The sequence below is a fragment of the Paramormyrops kingsleyae genome, chromosome 20 (genome assembly GCF_048594095.1).
Source record: "Paramormyrops kingsleyae isolate MSU_618 chromosome 20, PKINGS_0.4, whole genome shotgun sequence".
NCBI classification, from domain to species: domain Eukaryota; kingdom Metazoa; phylum Chordata; class Actinopteri; order Osteoglossiformes; family Mormyridae; genus Paramormyrops; species Paramormyrops kingsleyae.
Window position 1 is genome coordinate 1,669,583 of NC_132816.1, and position 16,711 is coordinate 1,686,293.

The 16,711-nt window shown below is 41.0% G+C and overlaps 2 protein-coding genes across 4 annotated transcripts in view; both read left to right on the forward strand.

Moving 5' to 3' along the window:
- Window positions 1-1,748: 1,748 nt before the first annotated feature.
- On the forward strand, window positions 1,749-7,138 carry pgap4 (post-GPI attachment to proteins GalNAc transferase 4). Of its 3 annotated transcripts, none has more exons than XM_023830398.2 (2): window positions 1,749-1,843; window positions 3,895-7,138. In XM_023830398.2, exon 2 carries the CDS (start codon window positions 4,122-4,124, stop codon window positions 5,343-5,345), a length of 1,224 nt encoding a protein of 407 aa, XP_023686166.1. In that variant the 5' UTR covers window positions 1,749-1,843; window positions 3,895-4,121; the 3' UTR covers window positions 5,346-7,138. The 3 variants fall into 3 exon arrangements, with proteins under 3 accessions (XP_023686166.1, XP_023686165.1, XP_023686167.1); XM_023830397.2 differs by lacking the exon at window positions 1,749-1,843 and adding an exon at window positions 1,887-2,101; XM_023830399.2 differs by lacking the exon at window positions 1,749-1,843 and adding an exon at window positions 2,108-3,078.
- A 2,632-nt stretch (window positions 7,139-9,770) lies between these two features.
- Window positions 9,771-16,711, forward strand: part of tpcn3 (two pore segment channel 3) — a 31,447-nt gene continuing 24,506 nt past the window's right edge. The window contains exons 1-6 of the mRNA XM_023830415.2: window positions 9,771-11,267; window positions 12,970-13,049; window positions 13,650-13,764; window positions 14,263-14,391; window positions 15,038-15,154; window positions 15,260-15,378. Of these exons, the coding sequence (XP_023686183.1) occupies window positions 11,172-11,267; window positions 12,970-13,049; window positions 13,650-13,764; window positions 14,263-14,391; window positions 15,038-15,154; window positions 15,260-15,378 (656 nt within the window). The 5' untranslated portion in view covers window positions 9,771-11,171. The remainder of the gene's footprint in view (window positions 11,268-12,969; window positions 13,050-13,649; window positions 13,765-14,262; window positions 14,392-15,037; window positions 15,155-15,259; window positions 15,379-16,711) is intronic.

The window sequence follows — 16,711 nt, forward strand, 5'->3', positions numbered from 1 at the left end:
ATACTATTCTATATATGTAAAATAGGGGGCTGTGTGAATCAGCAGGTTAGGAGGCTGTGTCTGTAATCAGAAGGTTATAAGTTCAAATCCCAGGGTGAGCAGAGCATTTCTGCTGTTGGTTGCTTGAGCAAGGGTGTCTGATCTCACTTTCAGAAAAATTAGATAAAATAAAAGTATCTCCTAAAATAATGTAAATATACTTAATATTTAAAAGATTTCAGTGACCACTAATTTTACCCAAATGACTGCATTGAAATTGTGATTTAGTAACTGAGATATTTAATAAAAAAAAAGTATAATAAGAGCTAAAGGAAAAATAACATAACTAACACGTAAACTCTAACAAACCACGCAGGAAAATATCTGTTACATTTATGCTATACAGGAGGGATTCAAAGAAGAGTGCCTCTGGTTTTACGGTGGGCACCGCGGTAGTTGAGTCACTTCATCTGTTATCCGCACAGATATTTTGTATTTCTTATATGGTTCAATTTAGTGACATTTCAGCTGTAAGTGACCCTTAATGTAACTGTCACCACTTTATAATTGTAACAGTGTCGGTCGCGCGATAGAACCCCTTTAAAGGAGCCATCTAAACTTTAATGACTACTGTACGGAACGGATTATGCTGGGGCATTGGTTCTACTGGCCTTATTTACCACCAGTAGTGTTGTCAAATATGGCTTGTTATCTCACTCACCTTGGGGACACCATATGGGAAGGCTAATGTATGTAATAGAAATGTATGTATATTAAAATATCAGAAGCTACGGTGTGCAAGGCAGGGAGTAACCCGCGAGCCTGCACAGCGCAAGATTATATAGAAAATGTATGAATGGATATATACTAAAATACGTTTGAAAAATATTGATAAAGACAGTACACTTTGTGAGTAGACAAGCGCAAAGCAGTTTATTATACTGTCTTAGGCCCAATCCCAATTCTATTTTCTACCCCTTTGCCTACCCCTCACCCCTTCCCCCTTGAAATGAAGTGGAAAGGGGTAGGGTTAAAAAATTTCCCCTAAGAAATGGGACACCACTACTACACTGTTATACGTCATCATCCATTGTCACTACCTTCTAACGTTACGTCAGAGGACATGCTCTGACGTTTATCACAAATTCCAAGATGTCGCCGTCAGCATCGTAGCATGTAAAGATTACTCACTCCCAAAGTTTTTTTGCGCCGTATTTGGACTTTAAAAACAGATGTTCGTTTTCACCTTGAAAACGTATGAGCCTTCGGGTTTCCTCAGCTGTCCCTATACAGAATATAATTTACAAAAATGTTGTCATGTTGCAATAAGTACGAATAGTGTAAGCACCGTTCATTTACATGTACACATATGGCCGTAAGCAAAACAAAACAACGCGTTACAACATGCAGTCAGTTACCGGGTAACGTTATATGACATAAAAATATATTTCCTAATCAGTGCTATCCGCAAGCAAACTTTAGCGATTTTTTTTCAAACGTTTCTTTACAGAACATCACCGTAAACACAAACACAAGATTGATGGTAATATACATGTAATGAAAAAATGTCATAAAAATCCTTATTAATGGCAAAAATTACTTAACATTTATGGGTCTGCATGCTCGAGTGGGCAGCCATGTTGTAAATTTCTCTTAGCCCTTCGTTTGAAGTGAGGTCACGAAAAATCTTCGTTTCGAGGGCTATCTAGCCCTTCCTCTTACCCCTACCCCTCCAATCAAAAGAGAATTGAGACACCCCTACCCCTACACGTGAACGCGCCAAACGGAGGGGTAGGGGTAAGTGTAGGGGTAAGGGGTAGAATTGGGATTGGGCCTTAAACGGACAAGATTTTAAGCCAAGCAGGTGAGATTAACATATTAACGTATCTTGTAAATATTAAATGAGGACAAGGGTAGCATGTCATGACTCCCACGAAAGTTTGAATTAAGTAAGGATTAGTATGGGGTTCCTGATGCTCGGAGAAACTGGCCATTTTCGCGTGCGCTTAATGATGATGTCCCGTTTTTCTACGGTTTACGGTAAATGCGTGCGCATTTTCTAAAAGTGAAAGCGGTCATAGAATTGTAACGAAGGGGGAGCAACATACCTAATGGGATCAAGGTACGGATGATAATATCATTTTATCCCTTACGCAACTTTACATTTTAATTTTTCCCTTTAATGCCAGCGTTTATATACTTAGTTTCTTTGGCTCCATGTGATGATTCTTTTATTACCTGAGATTGATCTTTTCGATGGTCGATGGTTATTATTCTCCTCCTTTATTACATTTTTTTTTTGCCAACAACGACTAGATGTCTATTATGGCGGGTAAAACATAACATAGCTATAGATAGTGGTGCTGAGCCCGATTCGGCAACCCTGCCGTGAAATGCAGCCCCTGTCGGAAGCGAGTGCAGCTGTTTTTCGTTCGAAGGGGCAAAAGAAGTAGTTCCGTCCTTCTAAAGTACTATAAAAATAAGAAATTGTCTTGGCACATTTTAAAGAAATATATCACAATAACCCATATGGTGATGATAAACTATATGATAAACGGTGAGCCCCGATCGAGAACATTTTATTTATATATTAGTCTAAGCTATAGTACTAAACTCAGTTTACTAGTCTATGAACAAGGCCTTGGCTTTCAGTACGAAAAAAACATTTGGTACCACTATCTATAGCTATGTTGTTTTTTTTTTCTCCATAATTAAGAAAAATTTCTGGGATAATAATCTGAAATAGCGAAAAAAAAGATTTTTTTTTTATGTCAGCCTACCTGCTGGAAAATGCATTCATTTGATTCTCATTTGATTTTATAATGTAATGCCGTTTACAATCAAAACACTGAACGAACTACGTAGTTATTGAATATATTTCATAAACGCAATATCAGTGCAAACCGCAGGGTGGGCATTTTACGGCAAGTTACTTTTGTCGCTTTTAAAAAACTTGCTCAATAAAACCTGGAACACATCGGATGCGTGGCATGTGCGTGGCGGCTGCGGGAAGTGTTGATCTTCATTTCGGCGCCCGTAATAACAGACAGTGAAACCATGCGGCTCGCACCTCGCAGCAGCGGCGCCTATTTTTGGCACGTGAGTTAAGCGGTTCTGAGCAAAAATAGATGGTTACAAGATATTTTAATAGTCATATTCACATCATGACAAAAACATTACATAACTGACACCTTTCACTACTGTTTCAATGTATAGGCTATATATCATAGACATGAAAAAGTATAGCCTAAGCATTAATTATTTTAACATTTTTTCCAATTGCATGTTATTACATAGAGTCTGCGCCAACACGTTATCTGTATAATTACTGTCTATAGAAATATGTTTTCTGTGACCCTTAATCGTGCACATCTTTAACGTTTTGGCTACTATATACGTAAGTATATTCTACTTCAACGTAATATTACTGCAGCTTTACTAAAACGTTTTAACAAAATAAGCTTATGATTTCTTCCCCATCGTTTCTGGTAGTAATAATGTCATTTCTAACATTTAAACCAGCACTGGTTTACGTTTGTTGTGAGCGTTACTGGAACTTCACGTTTTTCAAAAGGACATTTTAAACCCTTTGCTAACCTTTACTACCCTTGTTTCTTTTGACAATTGCACAGGCTATAATAATTTTAAAATTTAAGTTAAGTTAACCAATTGAAGTTTAGCAGACATGTATATTCTTATTTACCCACTGCAGCTTACAGTCAGTTTAAAGTTTCCACTTTAGCCTTTTTGTACTTGTAGATGTTTATGAAAGCATTTTACTTTAAATGTGTGATGTGTTCAATGTGTTATATTAATTGCAAAACAATACCATGTCTTTTGTTCAGTTCAGGTAATGGAAATGTGTTAGTGTGATATGTTGAAGTTCAGTGTGAATAATTTAAATTCTCTCATTAGGTACAACTAAGAAATTGTCCAGAGGAAATCTGAGAACTGAACTAGAGCCAAGGGATCTGTTGAGTCCAGGGGAAAATGAATGAATGCTCATTGCAGATGACTTCTTGGTGCACTTTGTGCAACAAAAGACTTTGACAATGGAACATATCACTACTCCAAGGACTGTCAAATCAACAACATTTAAACAAGGATAAACACAACAACTGAAAAGTCGTCTAGACGTAAAAATGATTTGGCTCCTCTCCAAATTTTCTCTCCAAATTGTTCGACGGAAGGTCCAGACAAGCCGACACTCACGATGTTCCAGTCCTGTATGGCAGGGCTTTGTCCTCTGCCTTCTTACGTTTGCTGTTTTGCTGCCGTTGTCCTGCCACAGGTTGCTTTACTCGTATTACTTCATTAAGTCCTGGTACCTGAACTCCATGAGTGATGAGGCTCTGGAGGAGAGTTACAGGAGAGGGCAGGAAGCCTTGGAATTTTGGCAAGACCAGGGTTCCACTCTGCCGGCGGGATTTGTAAACAGCGACAATCAGGAGAAACCAGAGCTCTTGGTGACGGTGGTGACCACTCTGCGGTCCCAGGGTGGTGAGTACCACTATTTGCTGCAAGTAATGCAGCAGCTTGTGTCACTGGTAGCGGCTTGTCAAAGGCCAGGCTGCGTCCAGGTGCTAGTGTGCGATGTGGAAAGCAGTCCCCAGGAAAACGAGGATGCCAGACTGCTGGAAACAAAGGTCCAAGTTGTTCGAAGGTCCTTAGAAGAATTGGAGGATATAAGAAAATACCTGAACATATTCGAGAAGGAGAAAAGAGATTATGTTTTTTGCCTGAGGAAAGGGTGGAACTTAATCCAGCCAAAAAATGTTGTAGTCCTTGAGGATGACGCTTTGCCAACAGTGGACTTTTTTCCAGTGATAAATGATTTGCTGTCCCGTCGGTTCTCCTCACAGACGTTGTACGTTAAGTTGTATCATCCTGAGAGGCTACAGCGATACTGGAACCCAGAACCATACCGGATTTTGGAATGGGTGGGCTTGGGCCTGGTTGGGGCCACTGCTCTGTTGCTGTTCTTCAGTGCCTGTGCTGCTCTGTCATTCTCCTTCTCCACTGCCCATTTCCTCTTTCTCACTCTGTATGTCATGGCTGCCGTCGAGCTGTTGGGGAGACACTACCTCCTGGAAGCACGCCGCCTCTCCCCTCAGCTGTATGCCGTCTCCCCGGCAACTGAGTGCTGTACTCCGGCCATGCTGTTTCCTGGCAACGCTTCTCTCAGGGTTGCCGAGTACCTCGACCAAGTGTTCTGCTTCAGGGGCAATGCGAAGGACACGGTCCTTTACCACATCGTGAGATCGATAGGGGGAGAGAGGGCACACAGCCTGGAGCCCAATCTCATCACACACATCGGTGCTTTCTCCTCTGTCAGGACCAATCCATCCCATCCTCGCTTATTGTGAGGGGCTCTGGGTGCCAGTTAGAAGTGGGTAAACACAGCAATAGTGTTAAAACCAAACCAGCGCATCCGTGAAAGTTCCAGCAGTCTGCATGGTTTTTGGTAACACTTTCACTACACTGAATGTAAAAGGGTAGATATATTTAAGGTCAGTTCAAATGCAAATTATTATTATAGTGAAGATACTTCAGTCGATCCAAACACTGTGTCTTAAGCTGGGCATACACTGTATGATTTTTACAGTCATTTTGTAAACACCCAGCTCAAATTGTATGACTATATCGCATGCGATGAAAAGGCAAACCTCACGATTTATGTCCACACACTATACGGTCCGATACTCGGATGCGACCTGACTGCTCACACTACACCAGCAATATGAACACGTCGGACTGCTGTACCCGGAACTCTAAATGTCAAAAAAGAAGCAGCAGAAGAAGAACCTGCATCAGTGGCGATGCTCACCAAAGCGAAACGTGCTGCTTTGGCCATTTGTGCAATTTTGTGTGCAGAAAAATCCAAAAAGAGGCGCCGGCGTGTATGGACAGGAAGATGGCTGGGGAGATGTGGACAATACGGCCTGTCCATTTTTCAAGAACTGGAGGGAAGCAGCGACAGATAAATTACATTGCAGATAGCCTGATACCTACACAGAACTTGTAATGCAAACAATAACATGCCTGCTTGTTCTTGCTTGTTCAAACGTTCAGGCCAGTTATGTTGTGTTTATTTAAGTGCAATTTATCACAGTCCTTAAATCTCAATGTTGTGTTTAGTCTGTAGCACATAAGATCCCACCGCCAATCAATTTCAGACAACTGGCTATAATAACATTCAACACCTATACTGCCTTGCTGTATTAATATAAGTTTTGTGTAAATAGATTGATGATATGAAGGGTTTTCGGGACCTTCTTAGAATGTCTGTGGAGGACTTCAATTTCCTCCTGGACAGGGTAAGTCCACATGACATAATGAGGGATACCTACCTAAGAAAGGCGATCAGCCCCAAGGACAGGCTTTCTGTTACAATACGGTTTCTGGCAACAGGCAAGTTTGCGCACATTGGCTATCTAATTTCATTTCTGAGTACTTCAGTTCTGTGTTCGCACGTGCGCAGTGAGGACAACCCACTCAGGTTGAAGTTAGTCGGCTCGTGGCTCTACTTCCATAGTGCGATATCCCCACTACGGGCGACCAAAATTTCAAACAGGTTTGATTTTCTCACGATCATCCAATTGCCGGTTGGGACCTGGTCGGGAGGGGTGAATCGGTGCTCCTTACATCCTGTGCACTATACGATATACGACCCACAATCAAGCTGAAATTCAGCGCTACTCGCACAGTGTATGCCCAGCTTTAAGTAGTTTGAGCTATTATAGAAAAGTGCAAATGTAATAGTGCAATTATAAGTGCCTTGTAATGCAATCAAATCAGAAATCAATAGAAAAGTAAAACATAAAAATGTATGATAATTGCAAATCTAGGAAACTATATGTCAGATCATTAGCAGATCATTCAGTGACACAGATGCACTTTTTTGAATTTCGCAGATTAAGTGATCTATCACTATTTAGTCATTTTAGTAACACTTGTATACACTAGATGGTATATATCTGTTTTTGTTAATAGAAATGTAATTTCTGTTTGCATTAATATAACTTAATAATCAGTAGGATTTAAAATTTTTTAAACAATTGTTTCCACTGTAAAGGAGATTTACACTGAAAATCTGTTAAAATCATGTGTTACAATTCATTGAGTTGAAACAAGTAATTAAAATTGTTTTCTATTGACATTGTTTCTTGTAGTGATGCTACTTTTGGTATCAGCCGAAAGAATACTCAGCAAATGAGTTATATGTTTTTACACTTAATTAATTTTTTTGTATTTCTGCACAGTCGAAGGTGTAGCACAGCTCACATGTGGAAAAATTATGGGCAAAATTGTACATATCCACTGGTATTGTTAAGTGGACCTTTTAATTGGAATTGAAGTTCACTGACACACAAGCTGTCCTGATATTTCCCTTTTTATATTAAAAAAAGCCCATAATTTTCCGGGTCGTTCATATTCAAAAGTCTGTAGGACTGTAGTCTGAGTCTAAACAATGACCCTCATTTGAACCTGATCTGGAAAAGCTCTCATGGTAATTCTGCTATGGCACCTGGGGTGTCAGATGTATTCCTCAGAATAAAGTTACAGGGAATCGCAGTCACAAAGGGGAAACTGTCTGGGAATCAGGCACAAGAACCAGAGTGTATGCTTGCGTCACTGGAAAGTACAATGGCAAAGAGTGACCCATGTCGGCACTGCTGTAGGGCTTCAATGCACAACACTGGCAATAAGTTTCTTTCCAAAAGGCAGCGACACAGTGAATGTGTACGCTTGTAATGAAGCTGTAGATCGTAAAACTGCACCTCCCTGTGTCACCCTGGACCATTACACACTCCCATTACACATCACTTATTAACCTGAATATTTCTGCTACATTCCAATAACTTCACCTTTGTCTGTGCAGTGTTGGTGTTAAGCTAATCTCTCCATTCTCATCATAACATTGTCTACTGACATTCTCCCAGACAGGAAATCCCAAAATCGAATGTCTGCCATAGGGTACACATTTACTATACATTAGTCCATAACAAGGACAGTCAAAGGTAACATCTGGCTAAATCGCTTAGCATACCTAACAGTTACAGCCAGGCTAAAAATGAATTTTAATATAATGCTACAAACAGTACTGCATTGTGATGTCACAGTCTGTTGGGAAGCTGCTGTTCCCCAGTAGGGGGCAGTCATGTAACTGATTTCCTAACTATCAACCCCAAGAGTCAGGGAGACATGGCTGCCATCTTCCCTGGCAGGGCTTAATCCATGGTGGGTAGAAACCAGGAAGGAGGGAGGCTTGCGTGCTTCTGCTGGCGGACCTTAACAGGCCCCGCAGGCAGTGCTGGAGGACAACTGCCCTGAACATACACATCACCTTGTTACAGATTCCCGTTCATGTACAATCCCCTTATTCTCCACCCAAGGCTCCACAGTTGGATCCCATTTACTGTTAAGAGAGACACGCACTTCTCCAGTACAAGTTACCTCATGCTTAAAAACCAAGGTACCACATGGATTATTATACCAGTTCAAGTTGAAATGAGACCACATGATATGTATCTTCAGATGCTCCAATGGTCAAAACAAGGTAAATGCCTTGTTTTTAAGATTGATTATTTATTTATTATAAATGGTTTCATCTTCCATAACTGCACATTCAGTACAGGGTTACCAATGTGGTCGGAACCTATCACATGCAGCACAGGGCACAAAGCTGGGACACCCAGGGTAGGATGCCAGTCAATCACAAGACATGCATTAGACAAGTTGGCAGTACAAGTTAACCAAAACTTTCTCAACTGCAGGGGGAAACTTGTGTGAACACGCAAAGCCCACAACCACACAGAGCCGGGGGCAGGGACTGAACACTCAACCCTAGAGGTATCAGGCTATGCTGCTCCCCACCGAGTCATCATACTGCAGTACCCTAAATTATCATCATTTAACAATTTGAGGGTATTCCTATAAATATGTGCATTTCTGATGGTGCTACATTTGTAGCCATGCCCACTCTCCAATCAACTCTGAGACAGAACACATTTAGTATGTTTCCCTCTCCTTATATTCATCTATGCAATTTCCGACCTCTTATCCTAATCAGGGTCATAGAGGGCGGAAGGCAGGAGTGAAGGATAGTGTGCTGGTCCATCGTAGGACCCACAGTTACAATCTAACTGCACATCTTGTGGAGGAAACAGCATTATTCGTGGAGAGCATGCAAACTCCACATGTAGGCATACACGCACACACGTTCACAAAGAAATTCACTCACACGCTGACAGAAATTCACTCACATACAGTACGCACACTTACAGCTTTATATGGTTGTAATGGCAAATCAATAGTTTCGCACTGTGAGGTTTATATCAGTTTGAAGACCATTTAAAATTTAAAAATGAAAACTATCTCATTGTACTCATCTTAGACGTCCTGTTTCCACGGTTGCCAATTTTAGTATGGCAGAAATAACCCAGCCAACTGAAAAGCCACGTGTTCATTATTTAAAATTTAATCTCTAAATTACACATATAAACATTTATATGAAATGATAAAATAATAAACTTCATGCGCAAAAGTGATTAACTCGTTAACCATCACATTAAGTAAGAATAAGCAGCTTCCTTCTTTTACGGATGTAGTTGCGAAGTCGCTGCTCTATATTATTTATAAACTGCATTTATACAACAGTTAGTTACTGTACGACCAAGAGGCCATCTGTGAGCGCGGTTATCAGAGTATAAATGCACTCGGACATTTCACATCAGCTGTATCAGTCCTCTTTATAGGTGTTCCTAAAAACCGTTACACATATATACCTCATGTACACCAACACGGAGCCGGTGATGGGCTGATTCTCGCTTGGTTGCCTTTTTAGAATATTTCCACCGGTTTCAAAATTTAACATAGACGGAAGTGAGAGCGAAGTATAGGTTCATATATATTCCCTTTTGTTGGATTTATTGTAATGTTTCGGATTTAACGTTTTATAAGCTGCCGAGCCAGAAAAAAACACTTTCAGAGTATGACTCCTTGCGCTCTATTTCTACTGCTTGTATCCACTTTTGTCTGTTAAAGGGTCCCCCGTTTGTGTGTAAGTGAGTTTATTCTTTATTCTCTCTCGTTGTTTTACCGCTGACCATTTATAGAATCACGCAAAAAAAAAGAATCCGCTAATAACTGAACTTTGATGTCCGCCTCATGATCTCTTCGTTACTTTTGTACCTCTTCGTTACTCGAGCGCCACAATATTTTATTTATAAGACCTGCGGCATGGTTTTAATTTATAATGTACGTTATTCCGCTAATAAGCTGGCTAGTTGTTTCACTGCTGGCACCGGCGATATCACAGAAAACTATCGGTTATAGTGAATTTTCCGGGTATGCGGAAGGTTTGGAGCGATAGCCCGTCCCACATTCGCTTATGTTACGGGAACTTTTTTGTAGAGGCCCGTAAATGTTTAAATAAACAAAATATACTCTTATTACTGTTATCTTGTAAATGCTACTCGATGAACTGTTGTATAAAGGCGATAACATATACTCGGCCTGCGGCCTCGTGCCTACGAGCGAACCACAACTGTTGATAAACCTAACTCCTAGTATGTTATTGCTTAACTAACAATTAACGGGAGAGATTGCAATATTTTTTATACAGTTTAATAAAGTAAGAAAGATTATCTTACATTTTTACTGCGGTAATGTGGTTCTTGCATTTCTTATTCATAAAATATCTTTACGTCATAATCACACATGTATATTCTTTGTATAGTAAAGTTAAATCATGTACGTGGACGTGTGTTTTTTGACCGTCAGACCAGAGATCTCCGCACCACAGTATCCCTTAAGGAACTTTACTGGTCACGTGGTTCGCTCCGGACTCACTGCTGATCCTAGAAATGTTTCTTTTTTTCTGGTTCCTTTGCTGTTTCCGCCACATTTTTGTGTCACATGACGGTTTAAAGAAATAAATAAGTCAAATGATGATTTCTGTTACGAAGGCTCAGTATCCGATAATGCATCATGCTTAGCGCTGGAGTTTTGTGATTTTTTTGGCTTTAATTACATAACTCACTGGATAACTCGTACACTGGATCGCAGCCTGGAAAGCAAAAACTGCCATCCCATGCCAAAGTAAGGAATTTCCTTCGTGCTATTTAAAGGGAATGCAAGGATACGTTTCGACTTAAATTCTGAGAGGATAATAAGGATAATTAAAAGCCATGTCACATAGCAATAAGATCGAAATAGTAGCGGCGGATCAAAATGCTGTTAACGGGGGAACCTCGTCGGACCGGCAGAATGGCGAAAACAGAAACGTAAGTGTGTTTTTTTTTTCTTTTGCGCTTCACGTTTCTTTGATCACTGCAATCGCAGCTTTTTGGTGTCACTCTATCCCCAAAAAACTAATTCCTGAAAACATTTTTAATAGTTTGATGGTGTTGCTGTATTTTATGTTATTCCAAAACTATGTGTTTATACTTGACTCTTAAATACAAATAGAAGTAGGATATATGCTTCTGACGTTTGGTGAATGACAAGCTTGCTATATGTGTGCTTGTAGAGTTTATAATGAGTATACCTAGGCTACTGATGTCTGTAGTGTTTAAAATATGCCCCTTTTCCTGTTACTGCAATGAAATACTTGCCAAAACATGCATAAACACTTGGGGTGGAGGTAGATGGGTTCTTTTGTCTTTGAGGTTTTTGTATGGTTTTCATTTTATGGTTAATTGGTGTTTTTTTTTTGTTTTGTTTTTTTTTTGTTTTAGATTGTCCGAATAGTTTTCGCTTTGCCATTGTTCGAGCTCTGTTAAATACGCTACTCTCCGGATTGCTATAGAGACTCCGTTAGCCTAATATTTAAAATTCATTTTTCCGGCTGTAATATATTTTACACAAACCTGAAATCAGAAGTAAACGGGACACTGAGATTTGCAAGTTTATCTGGTTCGATCACAGAAAGTATTATAAATCACGTGGAAAATCAAGACCTAAAAAGACAGCAATATTGTATTTGGGCATTTGTAAATAGTATATGTACTGTTTAGCTTGCGAAAAAATCTTAGTTCATCATAAATCCAAAAAGAACTCCTGATTTGAAACGCAAGACTATATTTTGGTTTAGTATTCTACCAATGCATTTTCTCTCCGCTGTTCTGTTCTCCTTCTCCTAGGAAATAGTAACGCTTATTTCTATGCGTAGTTAACATTTCGCTTCATGCGTTTTTCAAGATACTGGTCCCCCAGAAAACGCTGATCTGGCAGCCTGCTGTGGGTTTCATGTGCCTCTGGACTTGGGAGGGGTGGCTCTGTTTCCTGCATGGCTGTCCATGCCCTCCTTCATGAGACGCTGCCTTGAGTCACACGTTACTCTTGGCCACTTTGCATAGTGTCACTTAAGATTCACAGCTGACAAGTTCTTTGAGCTGCAGACCTGTTTTTAGCTGTGGTTTAAACCAGGGGTCTCTGGAGAACTACTGTCCAGTAGGTTTTCTATTACCTGGCTTCTGATGAGACACACCTGTACCTGGTATTTACTTGAGAACAGTTGGAGACCCCTGGTTTAATCTAATGTCATGTTCAGGCAGATGGTTGATCATGGGTCAGGCCATAACTGGTGCATGCTTTTATCAAGTAATCTCAGTCAGGACTCACCCTTTCACTGGAACTATGGGTCAGATGGACGTGGAGCTAGGTCCGAATACACAGCTGAGAGCTGGACTCAACACCTGCGCTTCTTCAAAAGAGTGTTTCTTTCACAGTGCAGATTCATTAGTGGCGCCAACTGGATGAGCAGTGTGCTTTTGATATTGTACTGTCTCCAAGCTCAGACAAGTGCTGAAGTTTCACCACTTCCTCTTTTGTGGTTTTAAGAGAGAAACCACAAAGTAATAATGCACATCTTCCTCTCTCAAGGGCAGATGTGTGATCTCTACAGCAGCTGTGGTTTCTTTCCTGGGTTTACACTTAGGCCTGTGATCTTTCTCCATCCTGTTCCCCGTCGCCCTGTCAATGCAGATTGAGCTGGCCGCGGTGTACGTGTCTGATGCCCAGTACAACAGGAACATCTGCTTCAGTACCTCACCGCAAGGGATCAGGTAATGAGGCAACACTCATGAATGAAACCGGTGGTCCTTTCAGGAGTACAGTCACATGGCATGGTGATGTCATAAATAGATTCTTCTCTGATCCTTGGCATCGGCACATCGTGGCGCTACTCTCATGGGCAAGTTTGTTGTTTCTGGCACCCCCCCCCCCTCAAAAAATCAGATATTTCAAAAACATAATAGCTTGCAAGTAGAGTCAAAAGATTGTTGCTAGCTAATTGGTTAACAGAACATGCAGCTTTGGCATCAGTGACCATTGACAAGAGATGTGGTTTAAGTGGTGGCAAACACGGCAGCTGCCTGCAGGCTCTTAATCAGTTCCCTTGCACAGCTAGCATGGCTGCATTATAACGTTTGTATCACAGAATAGTGTTAGAGGATGGATATTTCTCCTGTTCACCCCTGAGTTTCTGATGCAAATAAGGGACACTGCAGCTGGGACATCCAAGAGCAGCCTGCATGGGGTGGATGTTTTGGGATCAGCACAATTCAGAATATGGAAGTTAAGATGGACACTTCAGATGACGAGTAGCCGTATTTGCGATCATGTTCTATCAGCCTTACTCAGTTCTTGCCTGTTGTGCTTTGTAGGTTATACAAGTTCTACATCCACAGTTGCATGAGGATAATAATTCTCTTCTTCATCTTTGTGGACCTGGCCTTGGCTATATTTGAAGAACCGGCTATTTTCCCCTTCCCTTTATGGGTAAATACCGTTACCCCTTTACAACGTTATTATGGATCCAAAACAAAGGCACACTTGTTGCTATGCTTAATATCCTTGCTTTCTGTTGTCACTGTGCTGAGTTATGTTGATCTGTCTCATGTCTCTCTCTTACCCTCTCTCCCATGTTGTCTCTCTTATTTTTCAATAGTGCCATCTCCTTCTTGTCCTCCATGGGCTACTCTGCATGTTAGTTTAAATAATGGCAGATTAAATAAGGTTAATATCTAGCTCTCTCTCCAAAGGTTATTTTTTATGATTTTGGAAGACCATTTACTGTATTAAATTACAGTATCAAAACCACATCATGTCAGCTAAGACCATAAGGGACTTCTGAGTCTTTATCTATTTTACTTATCAGTGTAATTTTTCAACTCCACACAGTGAACATTTTATGCTGAAGCTGCTGAGGATTTCTGGGTAATGGGGGAATGGCTTTGACATTTGAACTCATGTAATCATCATGGTTTTGGTTCCCAGGCCAACTTCGTGATTGAGGTCACCTGCCTTGTTGCTTTCACTGCACGGCTTATACATTATGCTAAAGTCATCCCTTGGTCCAACTTCTGGAAGGACCCCAAAAACATCTGCATCATCGTCGTCATCTTTGTAAGTCTTTGTGTTCTTTCCATTCTCAAAACACAATCACTGTATTTCTTTAGGTGTTTTTTTCCTGCCAGCCAAATTTGGGTGTTTTTCTGTCAACCATCTATCATATGTAAGATATTGGGATTTTTTGTTGTCTAGATTCTTCCCTGCTACGGAGCTTCTGAGTGACTAGTTAAGGTGACATGCACTTAACCTGCTTGACAGCATTCCACAGTTACCTTTGGACTGTGTGTTCCTCTGACAGCCATAAGCTATTCTGTGAATGATCTATGGCTTTTTTAAGGATATTTATGGATAGCATGGCACAACGTTTTTTTTTTTTTTTTTTAACCAAGTATAAATATCGGAATGTTTCAAATTTTGCAATGTAGATTTCATGCATGCTTCTGAACATATGATTTTTGGAATTTTCCAGCTTTTACAGTGTTGGCTGTATATTAAATTCCTACTCTTTAGACCAGCAAACATCTTTTTGCATTTATTTACTTTTTATGCACCAGAGGGATTCTGGGTAGATTCCTCTTAGCTCACAATATATACATGCCAGATAAATGATAAGTAGCCTAGTCATGTCATTTACTGTCTTGTGTTTGAACTGTGTAGCTGCCTGTCTTTGCGCTATAAAACTTGTTCTTCTCTGCTCCAGCTAACGTTGTTGGACATGATTATATATGGCATCCTGACAGAGATGCATCTCTACTGTGTCCGGTGGTCGAGGGTTCTGAGACCCTTGCTATTGGTGAACATCACAGAGAGCCGGCAGGTAATCACGGACGCGTCAGTCACCGGGAGGGGCAGCTATAAGCTGCGGAGTCACTGCTGGCGCGTGATCTGGCCTGTGAAGCATTAACCCTGTCGTGTCCTGTAGCTCCGCAGGGCCTTCCGGAGCATCAGGAACGCCCTGCCCCACGTCCTCTACGTTTTCTTCTTGTTTATGTTCAGTGTGCTCATGTTCTCCCTCATGGCCCTGAAGCTCTTTGGGAAGAGGCAAGTGCCGGCTCAGACGTGTCACCATTTTGAGGTCCATTATATTTTTACTCATTTCTCTGGCTGGTTTTTTTTCAAAGTTTCTTAATAGTTTGTGTCACACTTTAGGTTTTTTAAATTCATGCTTTGACCGTAAGTGTCACTCCTCTAATTCTCACTCAACAAAGCAGCAGCTTCTGCAAATGTCAGGTTTTCGTATGTGCATCTGAGGAATATCTGCCATGCTCGGGTGGTTCCTGTGAAGGAGGTATCCTCAGACACCGTTACACCTACAGGAACATTTACGACATCATATTCTAAATCCATAGGCAGCTATAATAGTTGCCACTCTTCTGGGAAGGCTTTGCACAAGATTTTGGAGTGTGTCTGTGGGAATTTTTGCCCATTCATCCAGAAGAGCATTTGTGAGGTCAGGCACTGATGTTGGGCATGAAAGCTTGGCTTGTAATCTTCGTTCTAGTTCATCCCAAAGGAGTCCATTGGGGTTGAGGTCAGGGCTCTGTGCGGGCCAGTCAAGTTCTTCCACACCAAACACATCCAACCATATCTTCATTAATCTTACTTTGGGCCCTGGGGCACAGTCATGCTGTAACGGAAAAGGGCCTTCCCCAAACTACTCACAAAGTTAGAAGCATAGAATTGTCCAAAATGTCTTGGTATACTAAAGCATTAAAATGTCCTCTCATGGGAACCAAGGGATCTAGCCTAACCCCTGAAAAACAACTCCATACCATTATCCCTTCTCCACCAAACTTTACAGTTGACACAATGCAATCATACTGGCATCTGCCAAATCCAGACTCCTTCATCAGACTGCTAGACAGAGAAGCATGATTTGTCACTCCACAGAACATGTTTCCACTGCTCCAGGGCCCAGTCGTGGTGTGCTTTATTCCACACCATCCAACACTTGGCACTGCGCTTGGTGAAGTGAAGGTTGCATGCAGCTGCTTGGCCATGGAAGCCTATTCCATGAATGGCCACAGTTTTGTGCTGGGGTTAATGCCAGAGGAAGGTTGGAACTCTGCAGTTATTGAGTCAACAGAGCATTGGCAACTTTTACGCACTATGTTTCTTAGTGACCCCCGCACTGCTGTTTTACGTGGCCTGCTAGTTCATGGCTGAGTTTCTGTTGTTCCTAAATGCTTCTACTTTTGCAGTGGAATATCTAGCAGGGAAGAAATTTCATGAACTGATTTATTGCAAAGGTGGCATCCTATGACAGTACCATACTTGAGCTTTTTGGAACAGCCCATTCTTTCACAAATGTTTGTAAACCTCACTACATGGCTAGGTGCTTGATTTTGGGTTCGAGTGAAACACCTGGATTCAG

Bases quoted from the DNA above. Each gene is read 5' to 3' on its own strand.
- pgap4 (XM_023830398.2), top strand. From the start codon at position 4,122: ATGATTTGGCTCCTCTCCAAATTTTCTCTCCAAATTGTTCGACGGAAG.